We start from the raw sequence: 23,164 nt of genomic DNA on the forward strand, positions 1-23,164 counted from the left end.
TGAACTGTTGAGCTGATGCTGGGACTCTAATCTGCCTCCCAATTCCGCAGCTCTGTCGCATCTTTCAAAGGAGTTGCGTTGCCTTGACCTTAAATACTTTCAAGAATGTAATTCGAATGGGACTGGGTTTGCCAGGATTGGTGCTCAGTATTAAATTTGCTGGGCCATTGGCCCACAGAACAATTAGTCATGGCCATTACGTGCAGTTGAATGAAGCTTCTTTTGGTGTTTAACTTTCCTTCTGGTGCAGATATTAAAGGCAACTGTGTTTTTTACTTGAAAGTAATTTTCATGGTTGGATTCCAGTGAGGTTTTTTTTTTCTCGTTTCGTTTTGCACCCTACTGTTATAGTTGATGTGATGCTCTTGCAACATGGCCTGATTTCGCATATTCCACTTACGGCCTAAAACTAGTAATCCCTATGACTGCTGTCTAGCTTTAGATAGTTGACAATTTTTCGATTATCAAAATGTATGCTATGATGTTTTAATAGTGGTCATTATTTAGAGAAGGGTATACACTATCGTGTCTGGGTAAGTATGGTCTCAAGCTCGCAAGAGCTGCTCACTGGGTCTTCGCTATTTGAGATGATGTATGTGATCTACTGTAATGGATGCTAATCATAGTCCTATGCACGTCGCTTCATTTGTGAAAACGTGATTGTTAAAAGTATCTACTTAATTACTTTGCAGATGTCAAAAAGGATTGGTCTGATCATGCTCTTTGGTGGGAAAAGAAAAGGACTTGGCTCCTTAAAACTCATTGGACCTTAGACAAATATGGTATTCAGGCAGATGCAAAACTCCAGTTCACACCTCAGCACAAGCTGCTTCGTCTCCAACTTCCAAACATGAAGTATGTAAGGGTAAAAGTGAACTACTCGGACAGAGTCTTCAAAGCAGTCTCGGACATCTGCAAAACGTTCAGTAAGTATTATGAAAGGCTGTTAATAAATTCTTATCCAGTTTCATCCTCTTTACGTTGGTTCATGGTGTATTCCGTAATGCTTGTGATGCTTGCTGTATGCTTTGAATTTCCATGGGTGTTATATTTATGCGCTCTATCAAATTCACTGTTCATTTTTAGCTCTTGTTTTGTTCCAGAGGACATTCTTCAGCTCTCCTCGAGTTCTGGGGTACAGGTCTTCCCCTCTTCTGTTAAAAACTTTGTGGCAGAATAGCACTTTTAAAAAGAAAAGCGCGGCAAGACTTTTTTTTAAACTTATTTTAAGCGTGATCAATCACCCCTCCCCCCCCCCCCCCCCTATTATTCCTTCTCCCTCATTGCCTCGCCATAGGTATGGGCAACTTGACAATTGTGTAACCTCAAAGGCATATGTTATGTGTAACTCAAATGACCGGTGCTTTAAGTGCTGGTGGTAGGGGTTGTGGCACAGGCAGTGTAACGTTTATTACCTTATTTTGTCTGCATTTATATAGTGCATATTCTACCCAGCAACTTGGTTACCATTAAATGCTAGACTGTTCAGCTTGTGATGTGTACTGGTCAATCAATCAAGAATTTGTAAAGTGCACTACTTACCAGTGAGGGTCTCAAGGCGCTGAGGGGAGGGGGGGGGGGGGCGCTGCTACTGCTACAGCTCGAAGAGCCAGGTCTTGAGAAGCTTCCTGAAAGTGAGCAGATCCTGGGTCTGCTGCAGGTGGGTGGGGGAGGGAGTTCAGGTCTTGACGGCTAGGAAGGAGAAGGATCTGCCGCCGTAGGTTGTTCGTTGGATGTGCGGGACGACGGCGAGGCTGGCGGGCATGTAGAAGTTGAGTCTGCTGTTCAGGTAGGCTGGTCCGGTGTTGTGGAGTGCTTTGTGTGCGTAGGTGAGGAGCCTGAAGGTGATCCTCTTGTTGGCGGGGAGCCAGTGCAGGTCTCTTTGGTGGGACGTAATGTGGCTGTGTCAAGGGATGTTGAGGATCAGGCGGGCAGAGGCGTTCTGGATGCGTTGCAGTCGCTGTAGGTTTTTGGTCTGGATTCCTGCGTAGAGTGCGTTGCCGTAGTCCAGCCTGCTGCTGACTAGGGCTTGGGTTACATTTCTTCTGGTTTCGTTGGGGATCCACTTGTAGATCCTGCGAAGCATGCGGAGGGTGTTGTAGCAGGAGGGTGTTGTAGCAGGAGGAGGAGATGGAGTTGACCTGCTTCGACATGGAGCGGGAGGAGTCGAGGATGAATCCTTGGGCGTCTGTGCTGTTCCCAGTGTGTTTGGCCACCGGGAGTCGTCCCAGGCCGAAGGGGTGGGGCTGAGGATGAGGACTTCCGTCTTGTCAGAGTTTAGCCTCAGGCGGCTGCTCCTTATCCACTTGGTGACGGTCTTCGTTCCCTCGTAGAGGTTGGTTTTGGCGGTGTGCGGATCCTTGGCGAGGGAGAGGATGAGCTGGGTGTCGTCGGTGTAGGAGATGATGTTCAGGTCGTGCCGGCGGGCCACTTGTGCGAGGGAGGCCATGTAGACGTTGAACAGGGTCGGGCTTAGGGATAAGCCCTGGGGTACGCCACAGATGAGGTCAGTTGCTTCGGATCGGTAGGGGGGAGGCGGACTCTCTGGGTTCTGCCGGAGTGGAAGGACGTGGTCCAGTCTAGGGCCTTCTCCTGGATTCCGACTTCTTGGAGGCGTGTTCTTAGTGTGCGGTGGCAGACCGCCTCAAATGCGACTGACAGGTCCAGGAGGATAAGGGCTGAAGTTTTGCCGTTGTCTAGTTGGTGCCGGATGTCGTCTGTGGCGGCGAGGAGGGCTGTCTCAGTGCTGTGGTTCCGTCTGAATCTAGACTGCGATGGGTCTAGGATGTTGTCCTCGAGGTGGCGGGTCAGCTGAGTGTTGGCGTTTTTTTTCAATGACCTTCGCCGGGAAGGGGAGCAGGGAGATGGGCCGGAGGTTCTTGAGGTCCTTGGGGTCCGCCTTGGGCTTTTTGAGGAGTTGGTTGATTTTGGCGTGCTTCCAGCTTTCTGGGAATGTTGCTTTGTCGAAGGAGATGTTGATGACCTTCCGTAGTTTGGGTGCGATGGTAGCGTCTGTTTTGTTGAACACTTGGTGCGGGCAGGGGTCTGATGGCGATCCTGAGCAGATGGAGTTCATGATCTCGTCATAGTTGACGTGGGTCCAGAAGGTCAGCTGGTTGGTGCAGGTGGCATTCGGGGTGGGGTCTGTCGTGGTCGGTGCGGACGGGGTGTTGAAACTGTCATGGATGTCGGCGATCTTGCTATGGTAGAAAGTGGCCAGTGAGTCGCACAGTCCTTGCAAGGGCGGGATGTCGTTTGTGTTGGCACTGGGGTTGGAGAGTTCCTTTACTTTGCTGAAAAGCTCTTTGCTGTTGTGTGTGTGTTGTTATCCAGGTGGGCTTTGAAGGAAGATCTCTTGGTTGTTATGATTAGGTGATGTCTGCGAATGGCGTCCCTGTGGGCTGCTTGGCTGTCTGGCGTGCGGTCGTGGAGCCATGTCTTCTCCAGCTTCGGGCATGTGTGTTTGGAGGTCTGGAGTTCTTCTGTGAACCAGGTGGCTTTCTTGATGGGGTGGTTGATGGAGGGTTTCTTTAGCGGGGCGAGAGTGTTGGCGCAGTCTTCGATCCACTGTCTCAGATTAAGGGTGGCGGCGTCTGGGTCGTTGGGCGGGTTCTGGGCGAGGGTGGAGGTCAGCTGGTCCTTGGTGACTGTGCTCCAGCAGCGGCGAGGCAGCTGTTGGGTGTAGTGGTGCGTGGTTGGTTTCTTTAATGTGAAGTGGATGTAGCGGTGGTCTGTCTAGTGGAGTTCGGTGCTGTTGTTGAAGGTGACGTGGGTGCTTGTGGAGAAGTCTGGATCGAGCGTGTGGCCGGCGGCGTGGGTGGGTTCGGTGACGAGTTGTCGGAGGCCGAGGTTGGCGATCAGGGTGGCGGAGTTGGTGTCGTTGTTGTGCTCGAGGTGAAAGTTCATGTCCTTGAGGAGGATGTAGTCCGTGGAGGCGAGTGCGTGGGTGCTGGCGAGGTCGGTGATGGAGTTGCTGAACTGAGCCCGGGGTCCGGAGGGTCTGTAGATGAGTGTTCCTCTGAGGGTGATGTTGGGATCGTGGTTGATTCGGAAGTAGAGGTGTTCAACGGAGTTGAGGGAGTCATCTGCGCAGGTGTGGACCTGCAGAGTGGACTTGTGGATGATGGCTATTCCTCCTCCGAGTCCGTTGGTGCAGTCTCTGTGGTAGATCTTGTAGCCGGCAGGGATGGCTGTGGCGATGTCTGGTGCCGAGGAGTCGTTCCACCAGGTCTGGGTGAGGAATGCCACATCTGGGGCAGAGGTGTCTAGCAGGTCCCAGAGCTCGACGGCGTGTTTGCATGCTGAGCGGGTGTTGAGGAGTATGCAGTGAAGGTGGTTGGGTTCGGTCTTTGGAGGTTTGGTGGTTCTGTCACATGCGAAGTTGCAGGTGAGGCAGGAGAAGGGTTCGTGGGTGAGTTTTGGGGTGGCTTGGAAGCAGCGGTTGTCTCGGCTGGTGTGGAGGGTGTTGGCATCATATCGGAGTGTGGCGTGTGCGAGGTCCATGGGTTCTGGCGCTGGCCAGGCTCGGACGGGCGCAGACGGCCTTGCCTTTGGCGCGCCTTCGGTGCACAATCTGCATGCCCGCTGCGCGTCCGGTCTGCGGTCGCCATTTAGGGCGGTGAAGGAGAGAGGAGCAGCTGGGAGGCGGGAGCGGGGCGGCGAGGGGGCATTGCCTCAGGAGGAGGTGGTGGAAAAAACAAGGGGTACAGAAGGAAAAAGGGGGTGGGGGGGTGTAGGCCTGGCGGAAAAAAAGCGGAAATGAACACCGGAAAAAACTGAAATTGAGAAAATACACAGCACAGTACAATCAGAAAGTCAACTTTAGAAGCGGCAAAAGAGCAGCAGCAGCGGCCACTGCGGGCGCGAACTTGCGCTGGGGGCATCGGCGAGGCGTAAGCAGGTGGAGCCGAGTGGCGGCCGGGGAGGCGGCTCGGCCTCCAAGCAGGTCAGACGTCCCCCCCACCCCCCCCCCCCCCCCCGACTGTCCGGCAGCAGGCACCTTTTGAGGCGGAGAGGGAGGGAGGAGCAGCTGGGAGGCGGCAGCGGGGTTGCGAGGGGGCGTGGCCTCAGCAGGAGGTGGTGGGAAAAACAAGGGGTACAGAAGGAAAAAGGGGGGTTGGGATGTAGGACTTGCAAAAAAAAGCAGAAATGAACACTGAAAAAAAACAGAAATTGAGACAATACACAGCACAGTACAATCCGAAAGTCAACTTTAGAAGCGGCAAAAGAGCAGCGGCCACTGCGGGCGCGAACTCGCGCTGGGGGCAGCGGCGAGGCGTCAGCAGGTTGAGCTGAGTGGCGGTCGGGAAGGCGGCTTGGCCAGGCGGCTCGGCCTGCAAGCAGGTCATAAGTGGTCCTATTCTTAGCTGGAGTACTGTCCTTTCATTGAGCTGGTGTTAATGAGGTAAGGGTAAAGGACCTTACTAGTGGCTTTCGATTGAGAAGCCCATTGCCCAGCAGGTTGAGATGTCCTGTTTCATAGTAGTGCTGTTGTGAAAAATCCTGACTGTGCAGGGGGCAATATGTTGATTTTAGGAGTTTGTCCAGTTTTTCTGTTGGGTGTTGTCTTTTCTTGGCGAGAAGTGCTGCTGTGAGTATGGTTATGGCAATCTATCCATGGAGAATTAAACCTGTATTTACAACTTGTACGCTGCATACTAGTTTTGCAATTTATTCAGTTTACAAATCGTGTCCATCATTGCTGTGTAAAGTGTAACACCGCAGAAGTGGTGCAAGGTTTGTTAATCAATCAAATAGCGAACTATGCTGTTCTAGTTTTTCCTCCATCCCAACTGGTTGAGCATTGCTTGCACTGCAGGGACGGCTACAATAGTTTCTTTAAAAAAACGGCCACTTGGGACCTTGAGTGCATGCATAGTGTGAATATCTGGAGTTCAGCTCCTCCCATCTATTTCTACATCATCCACGATCTGTGCCCAGACATATGGAAGAACAACGTTTTATACTACACATTTATTTAGTCGTGCCTTCATTCCCCTGGATCCCTGTTCTTATCTGTTTAAGCATGGTAACCCCCTGAGTTGAGATCTATACTGCAAAGCTGTCCAGCTGAAGATGATGCTTATAAGACTGCATCCACAGTGGTCATATCTGGATAAAAGAGAGTGCAATACATATTGTGTCATTCCCTTGCATTACCAATGATTGGTTCTCTACCCCACTCCTTTTAGTATCCCTACCTTTATTCCTGGGCCTGACCACCTTTCGAGGTGGAGATCTTCCGCACTCAGACATGTATCTCTTGGTGGGAAGCACCCTGTTTCAGGTGTTTAGGTACCATGGAATCAGATGACTTTATTAATGCTGGAGATCATTCTCACTGATCAATGGGGTTTCATGCAAATGTACATGCTAGGTCTGAACCGGATTCACCTTCAAATCCGGCTACTCACAGGCCTGGTTTAATAAATGTCTGCGTTAGCTTTGGAAAAGCCTCATCTGGCTATCGAGAGCAGTTTTTTGGGTCGGGTGTTATTTTTGAAATGGATAAAATGCTACATAGTCTACAGCATTCAAAACTTGTGCTAAATATCGCTCTCTAAAAGAAAGCATTTTTGTAATGATGTAAAATGCCCGGTCAATCGGATGTAGTTGTAGCATATCTAGTGAAAAGGAAAAGCAGTGCCTCTCTTACTATCCTCAGCCAGTCTTAAAACCAACGAATTGCCACAAGATGTACTAATTGAGTATATTAATAAAGGTACTGGACCCACAAGGCCTTCATTAGACCTTGATTTCTTATAGTAAAATCTATTTTTTATGGATACTTCTAACTGCAGATTATTTACCTTTTGAATTCTGCCAGACTATTACGAAGTTTCCAGCAGTTACTCCTATACACTGACAGGTAGTGCAATCTGACTGCACGGCGGTGTTGCCTGGACTCTGGATGTGACCTGTTATATTGAAGATTCTAAAGAGCGGTAAGCCAGTAGAATCTTTAAAAAATGTAAATAAAACAAACTCACTCGACTGAGTCTTTAGCGAGTAACAGCTCCACAAAAATGACAAAGTGTAAGTTTCACTATTAAAATAAGCTCACAGAAATATATCTGAACAAGGTACTAGACTAAGTCCTCAGTAACGAAGTTCACATCAAAGTAAACGTCGCTAGATTGAGAATAATCTTGAGCAACAAAGGTCAAGCAGCATCCAATTAAATTTACGAAGAAAGGTTTAAATGTCTGAAAAAAGGTTCCGGACATCTTGAAAGTAGGAAGATGTCCAAGTCCATATGATGTTAACAGGAAGTGAAAATGTAGAAAGATGAAGTTAATCAGTTGAAAAGTAGAACCAACGAAGTACAGTAGGCTGGATACAAGTAAAAGTCTGGTAATTCAGGAACAAAGCGAACACTTCAAAAATCAGTAATTAAATAATATAGAAAAGACACAGAATATGTCTGCATGGATCTTGATTTAAATAAATCCAAAATAAAGGTGGGGTCCGTGGAATGCGGTCTTCACCACCTCATCGCCAAATTTATGTTGCAGTCTTGGAATAAAATGAAGGTAGTCCAGGATTTATAAAAAAGAGAATTATTCAGGATTGAAGTACAGCACTCCAGATCCTAGCAGAGTGCCTCTCTGTCAGCATCCAGTCTCTAACTGCAGAGCTGGAGCTTCCAGAAGACGAACATTCTACACTTCTAGGCAACAGAACATCAAAAGATACATTCTTGAATCGCGTGTAAGGTTGGTTAACAAAAGTTATGAAAAAGAAACCCAAGCATTGGTGCTGTCAAGACCGGACTATGGAAACGCAGTCCTCTTGGGAACAGCCCAAACTCATCTTGCTCCTCTGAAAACAACCCTCAATGCGGCTGCCAGAATGATCACTGGAATAAAGAAATTTGATCACATCTCTCCTGCACTAAAATTCAAATGGCTTCCAATAGAAATGTGGTTGAACTTCAGAACAGCCTGCCTCACCCACAAAGCCCTTCACACAGGCAAACCCGAATACCTGGCGTCCAAACTAAAAAAAGGTCAGAACAGGAACCTCAGAAGCTCAAATACCCTACTTCTTATCCCGCTAAAAGCTCAAACAAAAAAACGTGGCCAGGTCCTTTGCCAGAAATGCGCCCAAAATATGGAACTCTATCCCCCTCACATCAGAACTATTCCTTCCTTCCCTAAATTCAAAAGTCAGCTCAAAATCTTTTTCCTTGACCGTTCCCTATCTAACAGATAGTAGCAGTCGGAGTGTTTAAAATGACATTGCTCCTCTCTCGGATGCGGATTATCAAGATTCTGGGATGGAACTAGTCAACATTCTCTTTACTATGATTCTTATCCTGAATGTCTGCCTTATTGTATTTTGTTTTGCTTTCTTTTGCACTGCTCTGTAATTGTTGTGGTCAGGCTAGTGCTATATAAAACTTTTTAAATAAATATGAAATTGCTGAGGAGTTGAAGGCAATAGAAATTAGCCTTTTAGAGAGCATACCTCATGATGGGTTGTCATCCATTTGTTGTATGGGTGATAAGGAAACAAAATGTTGATGACCCCAATTATGTTTTTATTTAAACTATTGTGAAAGTGTTATTTGGTTTGCTATGGGTGGATTTGGGGATGTGGTTGGCAGTCCGGTTTACCCACTTCCATATTTCACATGAAGAACATATGAACTAATGTCAATGTGGTTCATTTTCTGGAAGCCTGCTAGTTACTTACAAATAATGGAGTGCAGTTTTGTTAAAGGGAAAGATCAGTTGACTATATCATGGCTGTTTATCGCAATCCATAAGATTGGTTGAAAGAACAAATTGCTTAATAACAGATAACTTGCAGTTTTCAAAGGCTACTGGCTTTGGGGTGGAGGGCGATGTAACGGAGAGAGGGATAGTTGAGGTACCTAATGAGTTTCTATTGTAAAGCAGGCTTGTTCTGTGTATAAAATTAAATCTGGTTCCTGAAGGGGTGTGAAGTAAATCCAGAAGTTGCAATATGATTGATTGTTCCTTGAACAAACAAAAAAAATTGATTTTTATGTTGGATGCACAGGTATGTTCTCACTGATGGGTATGCAAGCTGATTCAAGGTACATGGTGATGGATCATTGTGCTTGATGGAGTAAGAACATGTTGCTGGATGCAGCAATTGGAAGCACCAGAAAAATTACAAAAAGTTGCATCTGGGCTAACTACCGGGGAAGGGATTTAAGAAGAAACTAGAAGATAGAGAACCTAGCAAGAAATATTTTCTAATTATATATTGATAGCTGGGTTCTCTAATTATGGAAATGTGCTACTAAATCATGTTTTTCTGCTCTTTATCGCATTCGTGAAGGGTAAGAGAATCGAAATTTGCCTAGCTTACATAACGGTAAGTTTCAATTCTATTAAGGACACGGAGGCGAGGATTATGCTATATCTTCCTTCGCTTTATTAACATAAAGACTCCACAGCAGCTTAGGAAAAGATATAATAAGAACAAAAAATGCTTTAAACATAAAGCATTGACGTAATGTTCAAAAATCAAACAACAACTCCCAAGAGTCTCTTTGCATAACAATAGTCCATAGTCCTTCCACACTGTCCATCATCACTATATAACCGGACTTCTCATCATCTTCCTCCTCTTTCTTCACGCAGATCACGCTTGAGCCTCATTGGTCCTGTTTAGCACCGTCGTTGCCTGTCGAAAAAGGAACAGCATCAGCGAGGTGGTCCAGGAATGCGACAACAAGGCGAGGAGCATTCAGTGATTAATACAGTACTGACAACGTAAAGGAAAACGCTTTACTTACTGTCATACGGGTGGGAAGAGACACCACTTTGGCCCGGGCGGGATAATCCTCGCCTCCGTGTCCTTAATAGAATTGAAACTTACCGTTACGTAAGCTAGGCAAATTTCGATTCTATGTCAGGACCGGAGGCTTCAGATTATGCTAGTTTAAAGCTTACTTACCACCAACTGAGCCAAATCCACCACCGGCTTAAAATAAAACCTCTTGAAGGTGGAATCCGAGGACCAATCCGCTGCTCGCATTAGGTCCTCCAGACGAGCACCCACCGAGAATGCCTTAGAGGCCATGGCCCCCCTGGCGGAGTGCGCTCCAAAGAGAGAAGTATTGATGCCCGCTTCTTGCATGACCCACCGCACCCACCGAGCAATAGTGGGGGAGGAGACAGCTTTGTGTGGCTTCCGCAGGGCAATCAACAACTGACGCTCGCCCGGAGGGCGCAGATCCAAGGTCAGGTCCTCATATGCTTTGAGGCATTGCACGACACACAACTTAGGAGTGTCAAGAAAGGCTGGATAAGAAATGGAACGCGACGACGTCTTAGTGCGTCGGCCCACGGTAAAAGTAACCCCATCCGGGGAAAAAATGCGTGCAGAGACATCCAGCGCGCGCACGTCAGAGACGCGTCTACATGAAACCAAACATAACAACATGGCTAACTTCGCCGACAGCTCTTTAAGAGACAGATAGGAATTGGCCGGCCACGACAGGAACAAATTCAGAACCAAATTGACGTCCCAAAGGACGGAGTACCTGGGTTCTGGCGGCAGCGCGAGGCGGATAGCTCGCAGAAGCCGGCACACAAAAGGATGTTCCCCTACCGGATGGCCATCGATGTTATCATGGCCAGCAGAAATCGCCGATCGAATAGCATTGATCGTCCTATACGCTAGACCCTTGTCGGCCAAATGCGCCAGGAAATTCAGCACGGGAACAAGGCCTGCGACCATGGGATCCAGATCCCTTCGTAAACACCAACGCATCCACTTAAGCCAAGCAGATCTGTAACGCTTCGTCGTACTATCAGCCCATGCTTTGGAGAGCAAGTGCTCAGCCGACCCCGAAAGGCCCGGGAGCGACCAGCGTCTCCTGAGAGCCTCCACGCCACGAGGCGGAGAGAGTTCTGCATGACAAGAGGGTGAGGTTCCTGATCCGGGTTCGTCAGGAGCAGAGGAAACAGGGGGAGTAGGATTGGAAAATCCCAAGAAAGTTCCAGAAGAACCGGAAACCATACTTGAGACCTCCAGAGCGGCGTAACCAACACCAGCTCCGCACCCTGGCGGCGTATTTGCGCCGCCGTTCGCATGATCATGGAGAACGGGGGAAACGCAAACGGCTGTTCCCGACTCCAATCCTGTAAGAACGCGTCCGTGGCCTCCGCTAGAGGGTCCGGCCTCCAGCTGTAAAACCGCGGCAGCTGGTGGTCGAGACGGGACGCAAAGAGGTCCACGAGAAGGGGCCCCAGAGGGAGTGTAGCCACCGGAAGACTTCCGGATCCAGTTTCCACTGGCTGGCGTCCCTGAGATGCCGAGAGTGCCAATCCGCTACCTGATTGCACTGACCTGGCAGATACTCCGCCGTCACCGCGATGTGACGAGACAGGCAATAATCCCAGAAGTCCTTCGCCAAGTCCGCCAAGGCGCGGGAACGAGGACCTCCTAGATGGTTCACATACCGAACCGCCGAAATATTGTCCATCCGTAACAGGACACAAGCCTTGACCGAATCTTAGGTCCAACAGCGAACTGCGAAGGAGCCCGCAAGGAGCTCCAAACAATTGATATGCAATTGTTGTTCTTCTGACGACCAGGCGCCGCCGGTGGAAAAATCCCCGCACCGGGCGCCCCAGCCCGACCTGCTGGCGTCTGACTCTATGATCAGGTCCGGAGCCGAACCGAAGATCGCACGACCATTCCATGCCTCCATGTGAGACAGCCACCATGACATTTCCTCCTTCACTTCGTCCGTGAGGGGGACCCACTGATCGTAACTCATCCCACGGCGCAGATGTTGCGCCTTCAGACGTTGAAGAGCCCTGTAGTGCAGTGGGCCTGGGAAAATCGCCTGGATGGAGGACGAGAGAAGACCCACCACCTTGGCGATATGACGCAGTGACGTACGATCCCTTGCGATCGTCTGCCGAAGCAGGTGTCGTATCTTCGCGACCTTCCGACCCGGCAGGCTCAAGACCGCCTGTACCGAGTCCACCACGAAACCTAAAAAGGTGATCTGCTGAGTGGGAACCAAAACCGACTTGGAGCCATTGATGACAAACCCCAGTCTCTGGAGCAAGCCGACAGCTTGACGCAGCTGGCCCGCCAGTACCTCTGGGCACTGCCCCATGAGGAGGATGTCGTCCAAGTATACTAGCATACGGACCCCTTGACTTCTGAGAAACTCCACTACCGGGTGGAGGACCTTCGTGAAGCACCACGGGGCCGAGGAAAGACCGAACGGCAGGGCGGTGAATTCGAACACCCTGTCGTCCCACAGGAATTGTAGGAAACGACGATGAGGGGGGTGGATGGGGACGACCAAGTAGGCGTCCTTGAGATCCAGTCTCACCATCCAATCCCGAGGGAGGAGCACGTCTCGAAGGAGGTGGATACCCTCCATCTTGAAGTGACGGTAGACCAACCACCCATTGAACTCTTTGAGATTTATCACAGGTCTCTTGCCCCCATCCGTCTTGTCTACTAAGAAGACGTTGCTGAGGAACCCATGTGGGTGGCGCGTTGATAGACGGATGGCTCCCTTGCGCAGCAAGTCCGAGATCTCTCCGTCTATCAATCGCGCGTCGGATTCTGAAAAAAACATCGGGCGCGGGGGCCTCGCCTGAGTGGGCTGGTCGTAAAACTCGATATGGAAACCTCGTACAGTTTGCAAAACCCAAGCGTCGGCAGTGAGCAATTCCCACTCCCCGTAAAAGCTTGCCAGCCGCCCCCCAATCGGAACTTGATCCAAGCAAAGTACACTTACCGGGGGCATTTCCTTGTCCGGAGTTCTTCTTGAACCCTCTGCCACCGAAGCGCTGTCCCCTGGTGGGGTAGAAGTTGGTGTAGTTGGCCGAGGTCTGGTATTGACCTCTTCCGGAGCCTTGTCCTTTGTTGTTGGTCTGCTGACCACGGCTGATCGCGCGGCCCCTACCGCGACCGGCCCCTCCAGAGAAACGCTGGTGGAACACCCTCTTGATGCTAGACTGGGCCTTGTCCAGCGACGTGAACGTATTCACAAACTTGCCCAGCTCCCTGATGAAGGGCTCGCCGAAGAGGCCACCCTGGGCCACAGCACCCACCTCCGACGAGGCCAGGTCCCCCAACTTCGGATCCAGCTTGATCAGGAGCGAACGCCTCCTTTCAGTGGACAGGGCACAGTTGGCGTTGCCCAAGAACACAATCACCCTCTGGGCCCAATTCGAGAGCACCTCCGGTGAAATGGCGGTGCCATTCGCTCGAGCCTCCTCCGCCATGTCGAGGATCTTCGTGGCGGGCCCGACCGCATCCAACAATTTGTCCTGGCAGGCCCGCCAGGACCGGTCAATCCCTTTCCTGGGGTCCTTCATAAATTTCGCCAGGAAGGTGGCCATCTTGGGGTCCAATTCCGGAGTCATGGCCACTTTCCCCTCCAAAGTTGGCCGAGGGCACTCCCCCCGTAGGCAACCCCTCGCCTCCTTTTCCAGGGGCTTGCGCAGCCTGCCCGCGACAAACTTCGCCACCGTCTCCCCCGGTGTCCAGGCCGCGGATCGGGGGTGGACAATCTCGTCCGGGTCCAGCATGCCCGACTCATCCCGGGGCATCTCCTTAGCCGAAGGCGCCGGAAGCCAAGAGCGGGTCGATTCCCCGTCGTCATCCGTGTCCGGAGAGTCGTAGATTGGGGAGGCGGGCGCCGTAGCCACGTCGCCCGAAGCACTAGGATCCACCAAGGGTGCAGGGGGCACCGCCGTCGCTTTAGCCAGGAAGGCGTCACGAAGACGCTCGAAAGCGCCCCTGTCCACACCTTGGGCCTCCGATGACGGCCCCTCCTTACAAGGCCTCTTCGGGGCGGGTGGCAACCCGCCGGACGTCCCCGGGAGCTCGGGGGACGGAGGCACCTGCGCCGCTGCAGCTTCGCGCACTCTTCCACGATGCGGGCGGAAAGGCGGTCTTCCATGGGGCCTACCACCTCCGTCACGCAGCGGTATATGGAATTGTCCACCGCCTGATAAAACTCGTCATCCTGCAGATAGGGGCAGGGTTCCTCCTCGTATTCCCCTTCCATCTCGGAACCAAGGGCAAATGCGGGGCACCCAAGAGGGCAGCAACCGAGAAAGTTCTCGAATGTGGGCAGGCCAAGCGGCTGCGATCACGTTTTGGGCCAACTGACGTGGCAGGTGGGCTGCACCAACCCCCAAGCGCGCAGACCCTCCTCGCTGGGACCGGGTCTACGTACCCCTCAAGCGCGCTAGGCCACACTTGGTAAAGAGGTGCACAAAGGCCACCCGAAGGTGATTCACGCGGTCAGAGCCGCTATACAGACCCCAACGGGCGTCAAAAGTGGGTAAATTACAGACCCGGGTCACCAGGTGTCAGAGGGGTACGCGAGGGCTGGCTCCTGCGCAAGCAGACTCCACGGCGCGGCTCCTGGCACTGCGGAGGCGCGCCGAAGGGTCGGCGAGATGACAGGCCGCCCCCTGGCGGTCTATGTACACACCGCACACAAGTGGGAATAAAGTCGCGTAGGAACGAAGAACGTTCCCGCAACCGGTGACTCTGTAAGGGAATGTTCGAGGCATGTGGGCTGCTGAATTCATATCTGTGCATAGTCCGCCACCTAGTGTTGGGTCCGGATGATTGCACATTGTTGTCCTGGAAGAGTCTTCGAAGTATCACGAGATAGGTGGCTCCTCCCCTGGACTACAGTGCGCATGGGCATCGCCTCCATCCCCAGATTGTTTTTTTCCGCCATAGGGTTCGGATGTGTTTTCGGTTCCCTCCTTCGGAACCGATAGTTGTTCGATTATACTTGAGACCAAAAGGTCTTTAGGCTGGGCGTCGGTATAGTTGCGTTCGGGTTCTCTTACTGACTCTCAGCTCCTATCTCCTACTGCCCTTCCACGTGCTTCGACGCGGACGGGCCTACACTACCGCATTTGCTATGGAGCGGACTCCATTCAAGAAGTGTCCGCTATGTCACTCGAAATATTCGCACCTCGACGTGCACCCCGTGTGCAACACATGCTTGTCACCGGATCACCGTGAAGACACCTGCATGGCGTGTTCAAAGTTTAGGAGTAAGAAAACTTTGAAGATTCGCCGTGCTAATCGACTCCAGGCACAGTTGTCGGCTTCGGCACCCCCACCTGATGACATCTTTCAGGAATCGATCGAGGAGGAGGACGACGTGCAAGAGTCGGACTCTGGCCCCGCGTCCGAGGAAGAGACCTACGACGCGGACGAGGAGGCCTGCGACGAAGTCTCCGGTGAGGTAGGGGACGACGAACTGATTTGTGCCACGATGGGAGATAGCTCAGAGGAAGAGCATCCCCAACCGGACTCCGGGGTTTCCCCCCGTCATACGGCCCAGGTCGAGGGATCGCCTTCGGGCCTTACCCGAGATCTTACTTTAAGTCCTACGTCCCCGCCTCCGGGCCCGGTCACGGACATTTCTAGCAAGAAAACGAAAGTGAAGCCAACCGGTCCCGCACCCTCGGATGCGAAACCGAAACCGAAACTGGCGTTGGTAAAGAAGGTTCTGGAGGCGTCAACTTCCACGAAACCCAAAATGGCCGACTCGAAGAGCCACGCCAAGATGGCCGACCACAAGAGCCGCGCCAAAATGGCCGACCCGAAGTCCTCTGGGTCGGCACCGAAGGTGAAGACTTCCGACGCGGCCGCGTCGGCACCGAAAGGGGTCGCGGACCCGAAAACGGCTTCGAAGAAGCGTCACGCCGACGGGGCGACAGGCCAGGGGGCGTCGGCACCGAAGAAGAGGTCTGCCGGCGACCGGGCTCTCGGAGACGAAGAGTCGCTCGAGATGGTTCAGCCCTCGGCATCCCTTACAAAGAAGGTGGGAGAATCCTTGAAGCGGATCCAACAGGCCACTGTGGTTCCCAGCCAGGACACTGTCGTGCCTAGGCCAGCGCCGAAGCCTGCCAGGGAACAAACGCCCATCCGTTTTACCCTTCCTCCCAAGTCGGCGCCGAAGGCCTTCGCGCCTAAGCAGGGCGGACATTCTCAGGAAGTGTTGACGCCGAAAGCTGCCTTGGTGGTGTCGAAGCTTCGGCTCCAGCCGCTCGCGGTGGAGGAACGTCGAGAGGTGACCATCGACGCCAACACCGGAAAATTGTCGCTCCTCAAGCGAAAGATTACGTCGGAGCCGCCTTTGGAACCTTTTAGGATTCCACTTAAGAGCAAAAAGTACTCTGCGGACTCTTCGGCTCTGATGGAACCTCTGTCTCCACAAGCCATGGAACGCTCGCCGGCCCATTCCCCAGTGCCTGATGTGGACGAGGAGTACGACGAGTACAACTATCCGGCGTACTCGGATCCGGAAGAGGAGCAGGTGCCCTGGACGGCAGGAGGCGACACGGATGACCTGCAGTCAGGCCAGGACACTCAACTTTTCGCCGCGAAGACGTCCCCGACGGAGGACTCGGCGGCGTTTAATGCATTAATAGAGAGAGCTGCAGCGAACCATGACGTCGAACTGCACTCAGACCCTGTGGATGCGGACTTCTTAGTCGACACCTTCTCGGTAGCCGAGAAGCAAGTCAAGACGCTACCTATGCTCAAAGGAGTGCTGAAGCATGCACAGGAGGTATTCAAGGAGCCCACCCGGGCGCGGGTGGTCAATCCTCGCATCGACAGGAAGTATAAGGCGGCGCCCACGGATCCCACGTATATTAAGGGACATTTGCCATTGGACTCCCTGGTGGTGTCCAACGCACGAAAGAGGGCGAATTCGCAGTCTACTGGTGATGCTCCTCCCCCAGACAAAGAGTCAAAAATCTTTGAGGCATCAGGCAAACGCATTGCTGCACAGGCAGCAAACATCTGGAGGATCTCTAACACCCAAGCCCTGCTTGCACGTTATGATAGGGCCCATTATGACACTTTAGAGGCCATCCTACAACACTTGCCTGACCAATACAAAGAGGCGGGGGAGATGCTCATTCAGGAGGGTAAACTCATTACTAATGCATCCATCAAATGTGCCCTAGATGTAGCAGACACTGCCTCCAGGGCTATCAATACAAGCGTGTTACTTAGACGCCATGCCTGGCTTCGAATTTCCGGGTTCAAGCCCGATATACAAACCACATTACTGGGTCAAACGGTGAATCCTGACCATCTGTTCGGCCCTGAGGTGGATGCCTCCCTAGAAAAAATGAAGAAAGATACCGAAACTGCCAAGTCTATGGGGGCTTTACAAAGTCAGCAGTTTCGGGGTGGTTCCTTTCGCCGCTCCAATTCAAGAGGCACCTCAAGAGGCCAGGCATCCCAGCCCACGCAATATTACAAGGGTAACACCCAGTCCTCGTATAACAACAACAAGGGCAGGGGTGGCTACAGAGGCAATAATATCAAAGGCAGAGGACGTGGAAACAATGCCTCCAGGTCCACCGCCTCCAACAAGCAGTGACGTCTTGTCACTTCCCCCCGATCACACGACACCTGTCGGGGGGCGACTACAGCAGTTCCTGCCGGCGTGGAGGTCCATCACCACGGACAGGTGGGTGAGGTCCCTTATCCAGTACGGGTACTGTCTAGAACTTACGTCCATTCCACCGGACATACCGCCAAGAGGCCGTGCTATGTCCGAAGAGCACTTGACCTTGTTGCAGCAAGAAGTACTAATCATGCTGCAAAAAGGGGCGATAGAGCTCGTTCCATTGCAAGAACGGGGAACAGGGGTTTACTCCCTGTATTTTCTAATCCCCAAAAAGGACGGATCACTCAGGCCGATCCTGGACCTCAGGCCCCTGAACTGGTACATCAACTCAGAGCACTTCCATATGCTCACATTGCAGCAGGTGCTTCCCCTGCTTCAACGAGGGGACTTCCTAGCAACGCTGGATCTGAAGGATGCCTATTTCCATATTCCCCTGCATCCATCACACAGGAAGTATCTCAGATTCAAGATCTTAGACCAGCATTACCAGTTCAGAGTCCTGCCGTTCGGGGTCACCACGGCACCACGAGTTTTCACCAAATGCCTAGCGACTGTAGCAGCGCATCTCCGTCGCCAGCACGTCCATGTCTTTCCATACCTAGACGACTGGCTTATTCAGGCAAAGACGGAACAGCAGTGCGTAGACCACGTGTCACGCACCATTCACCTCCTGCACGATCTGGGATTCTCTCTGAACTACCCAAAGTCCCATCTCCAGCCCGCCCACGTGCGACAGTATCTGGGCGCGACAATCGACACTCTGGCAGCCACTGCGCAGCCGAGTTCGGTGAGAATCGCCAGTATCCAGGCGCTGATCCAAAGATTCAGACCCCAAACCTCGCTTCCAGCGAAGGTATTCATGCAGCTGATAGGCATGATGGCCTCCTGCATCTCCATTGTCCCGCACGCGAGACTACATATGCGTCCGCTTCAGGAGTGCCTGGCACGTCAGTGGACTCAGGCTCATGGGCAACTGACAGACCTAGTGTTGGTGAGCGGTCGGGCGTACGACTCTCTGCATTGGTGGAATCCACTGAACCTTTGCAAGGGCCGACCATTCCAAGAGCCTGTCCCACAGATCATCCTGACAACGGACGCCTCTCTCCAGGGATGGGGAGCGCATGTACTCCATTACACGGTGCAGGGACTATGGACACTTCAGCAAAGGAAGATGCACATCAATGTGTTGGAATTGATGGCAATCTTCATGGCCTTAAAGGCGTTCAAAGTACATCTGTGCAACAAGGTCGTGTTGATCCGGACGGACAACATGACGGCCATGTACTACATCCAGAAGCAGGGGGGAACACACTCTCCACAGCTGTCTCATCTGGCTCAGAGCATGTGGAAGTGGGCCATTCAGAGGAACATCTTCCTCATGGCAGAACATCTCCCAGGCAAGGACAACCAGATGGCGGATCTGCTCAGCAGACACAGCCATCAGATGCACGAGTGGGAGTTACATCCATCAGTACTCCAACCGTACTTCCAAAGGTGGGGTCATCCAGAGATAGACCTGTTCGCCACAAAGGAGAACGCAAAATGCCAAAGCTTCGCCGCCAGGTTCCCACACCCCCAATCACAGGGCAATGCGATGTGGATGAACTGGTCAGGCAGATTTGCGTACGCTTTTCCCCCAGCACCTCTGATACCGCTGGTGGCACGCAAGCTCAGGCAACACTCGATGACGCTCATCCTGGTTGCTCCAACGTGGGCTCGCCAACCATGGTACACCACGTTTCTGGAACTCTCCGTGGTACCGCATCAAAGGCTTCATCTCACTCCCAGCCTTTTGACGCAGAGCCATGGCGACATTCAGCACCCAGATCCGCAACAGCTCAACCTGGCGATCTGGCTCCTGAAGTCCTAGAGTTTGGCTACCTCAATCTTCCTCCCGATTGCATGGACATCATTCGGGAGGCGAGAAAGCCCACTACTAGAGCTTGTTATGCGGCTAAATGGAAGAGGTTTGTCGTCTACTGCGTGGAGCACAGCATTGACCCGCTAGACGCTTCCATTCAAAACATCATATGTTACCTCTTTCACCTGTATCGGTGTAATCTAGCTTACTCTTCCATCCGCATTCACCTGTCGGCTATGGCAGCATACCTCCAAAATAGGCAACACCTGTCACTCTTTAAGGTCCCTGCTATCAAGGCTTTTCTGGAAGGCCTCAAAAGAGTCATTCCACCAAGGACTCCACCAGCTCCGGAATGGAACCTCAATGTGGTTCTTACAAGGCTGATGGGTCCTCCCTTTGAGCCACTACACTCTTGCGAGCTGCAGTTTCTGACCTGGAAGGTGGCGTTCTTGGTAGCAATCACATCGCTACGGAGGGTTAGCGAACTGCAGGCGCTCACCATCCAAGAACCCTTCTTCCAGGTACATGCCAACAGGGTGGTGCTCCGCACTAACCCTAAGTTCTTACCCAAAGTGGTCTCGCAGTTTCACATAAACCAGACTATTGAATTGCCGGTGTTCTTCCAAAACCCAGAGACGCTGGCGGAGCGGATGCTCCACACCCTTGATGTGAAGAGAGCCTTGATGTATTATGTGGACAGGACAAAAGATTTCCGCAAAACCAAACAACTTTTTGTTGCTTTTGCCACACAACACAAGGGAAATGCAATCTCCAAAGCAGGAATAGCTAGATGGATAGTAAAGTGCATTCAGATCTGCTACGCTAAAGCAAAGCGCACTCTCACTATACCACCGAGGGCCCACTCCACTAGGAAGTTGGGGGCCTCTATGGCGTTCTTAGGTAACATTCCCTTAGAAGACATCTGTAGAGCAGCCACATGGTCTACCACTCATACTTTCACTAAGCACTACTGTGTAGACGTGCATTCAAAACAACAGGCAGCTGTTGGTCAGGCTGTTCTAAAAACGCTTTTTCAGACTGCTGCAGCTGGCACGGGCGGCCGCCGCTAATGGAGGGACTGCTATGTATTCTATGCACAGATATGAATTCAGCAGCCCACATGCCTCGAACTGCAAATGCTACTTACCAGTATGCATCTGTTCTTGGCATGTAGGGCTGCTGACATTCATATCGCCCACCCTCCTCCCCGGCGCCTGTAGCAGCTGCAGTATGTATTCATATACAAACATATGCTCATAGCATGGTCATCACTCACTTCTTCACTCCATCTCTGCCTATGGCTAAAAACAATCTGGGGATGGAGGCGATGCCCATGCGCACTGTAGTCCAGGGGAGGAGCCACCTATCTCGTGATACTTCGAAGACTCTTCCAGGACAACAATGTGCAATCATCCGGACCCAACACTAGGTGGCGGACTATGCACAGATATGAATGTCAGCAGCCCTACATGCCAAGAACAGATGCATACTGGTAAGTAGCATTTGCAAAACCATGCAATGAGTCCCCCTAACGATCGTACACAAGACAATCAATCATAATGAAAAAAGGAAAAAATATAGGAAAGCACTTATCTGGCTGCGGGAGCAGCGAAGAAAGAGGAGGAAGATGAGAAGTCCGGTTATATAGTGATGATGGACAGTGTGGAAGGACTATGGACTATTGTTATGCAAAGAGACTCTTGGGAGTTGTTGTTTGATTTTTGAACATTACGTCAATGCTTTATGTTTAAAGCATTTTTTGTTCTTATGATATCTTTTCCTAAGTTGCTGTGGAGTCTTTATGTTAATAAAGCGAAGGAAGATATAGCATAATCTGAAGCCTACGGTCCTGACATAGAATTACATTGCTTTCCTCAACAGTATTGATTGGATAACATTGACACTTTTTTTAGAAGGGCGACTGCACCAGGTATAAAACGGAGCTGATACTACTTTTGACATAGGTCAGGCGCTTTGCAACTAATCTGCTATATATTTTGCTTATATCTGAGCCATCAGCCTCTCTTACTCGAGTAGTGCACACAGTCATGTCTTTCTAGAAAATAAACTGGAAATTACTGAAATGTTGGTGAACTATAATGCATTACCACCTTTGTACGGTGGCATTGCCATATAGGGAAGAACTGTGTACTTCTCCAGTCTTACCCGTCCTCCATGAACTACATGCTCCCCCAGATCCGCACACCCACCCTCCATTGTCCGCTTTCATTTCCAGCTCCTCCGGCCCAAATTTAGTTGTCCGTGCTTCCCTAGCAGTCTTGTCCAACCTCTGTCCTCCACCTCCCGTCCGTTGCAAGCTTTCGCCCTCATCCTTCCAAACTTCTATTGTTTGCTAGCTTCCCAATCCCCGAACGTCTGCTTGCTGCCCCATTCTCTTCCGCCCACCCTCCTTTTGCTTTCCTTTAGCTCCTTCTGCCCACCCTCGGTTTGTTTCCCTAGTCCGTCCTACCTGCTCTTCCCAGCCCCTCCTGCTTGCCCTTCCCAACAGTAGCAGCCGACGAGGGGTCATGGGGGGGAGGTTGGGACTAGCTGGGGAGATCGCGGGGGTGTTGAGGGGAAATAAAAAAATTGAAACAAATAAAATTAAACTTACCTTTCCTCCGGGTCCCGCGTCTTCTCTGCTCCTGCTCTTCTTCCTCCGTCAGAAAGCAGGCAGCCAGGCTCCCTTCCCTAAGCCAATCCCAACGCTGCAAGCAGCGTTATGATTGGTCGGGACAGTTCGCAGCCAAGGACTAGTGTGGTGGGCATGTTCTTCATGCTAGCTGCAATGCATCCTGCATGGAGAAGGGCAGAGTGCACAAGACTGGTTCGGGTGGCCTGAGAGGGCTGACCAAACAGTCTTTGTGCACTCAGTAGTGATCAAACCACTCCCCCTACTCAAAGAGCAGAGTATAAACCCGCCTGCCTGCAAAGCAAATATAAAATGGTAATAACTAAAAGTTATTACCATTTTATGTTTTGTCTCCCTTCCTTCCTTCCATGCTATAACTTTCTAATAGGGGTGATGCTGTTTAAAAGGGCAGAACAAACACTTATCAGCATCGCTGCTTTACTTTTGAAAGATCAAAATTAGTACTACTGGTCTGTGTTGGTGCAGTGTGAGGTAGTTGAATGAGCCCAGCCGGAAATTTTCACCATTCTTCACAGATGTAATAGCCTCTTTTGGGAAGTCTGAAAAGTGTTCGCTGTAGCATAGGACTTGGGGGCTCTTCAGTCTGGCACTTAAATGATACTGCCTTTCCCATGGCTTACTCACCCAGCGCTAGTCGTTCAGCTTAGATGGATCCGGGTTTCCATGCAGGAACAGCCCTTTCAAATGCTTGTAGGCATGGAGCACAGCCAGCTGCAAGTTAGGAACACTCCACACAAGCCTTACTTGGTATGACTCAGTAGGTTGATAGGTGAACAGCAGAGACTGATGTAATTTTCTCTATTCCTGGTTTGAGTTTTACAGGTCAATTCCCTTGCTGCACACCTTCTATTTAACTTGCATGTTCCATTGTTCAGTCCCTGCTGAGCCAGTGAAGCCCCTTCTCTACAGGGCTGTAGTACTTTCAGTGGAACAGTATCTGCATGTGTCGGTACCCTTGTTTTTTAAGAGGGGATCTTTACATTAATTGAGATAGCTGACTGTCTTTGTAAAGCAGGGATCCCCAAACCGGTCCTGGAGGGCCGGATCCATGCCAGATTTTTTGGATATCCCCATTGAGATACATGTAGTAATTTTAAAAATCTGGCATGGATCCGGCTGTCCAGCACCGGTTTGGAGACCCCTGTTGTAAAGTGTTACAATACTTTTGAAGACCGTTCCAGCAACTCTCAGAAGAGTTGTTAAAATTGTAATGGGATCGCTCCACTGATAC

At 51.3% G+C, this 23,164-nt stretch overlaps 1 protein-coding gene across 2 annotated transcripts in view; it reads left to right on the plus strand.

Annotated features, from left to right (window-relative positions):
- Positions 1 to 23,164, plus strand: part of FERMT2 (FERM domain containing kindlin 2) — a 658,554-nt gene that overhangs the window by 144,622 nt on the left and 490,768 nt on the right. For both annotated transcript variants that reach the window (XM_086937426.1, XM_086937425.1), the window contains exon 3: positions 693 to 926. In XM_086937426.1, coding sequence (XP_086793552.1) covers positions 693 to 926 — 234 coding nt within the window. The remainder of the gene's footprint in view (positions 1 to 692; positions 927 to 23,164) is intronic.

The sequence above is a fragment of the Lissotriton vulgaris genome, chromosome 9 (genome assembly GCF_964263255.1).
Source record: "Lissotriton vulgaris chromosome 9, aLisVul1.2, whole genome shotgun sequence".
NCBI lineage: Eukaryota > Metazoa > Chordata > Amphibia > Caudata > Salamandridae > Lissotriton > Lissotriton vulgaris.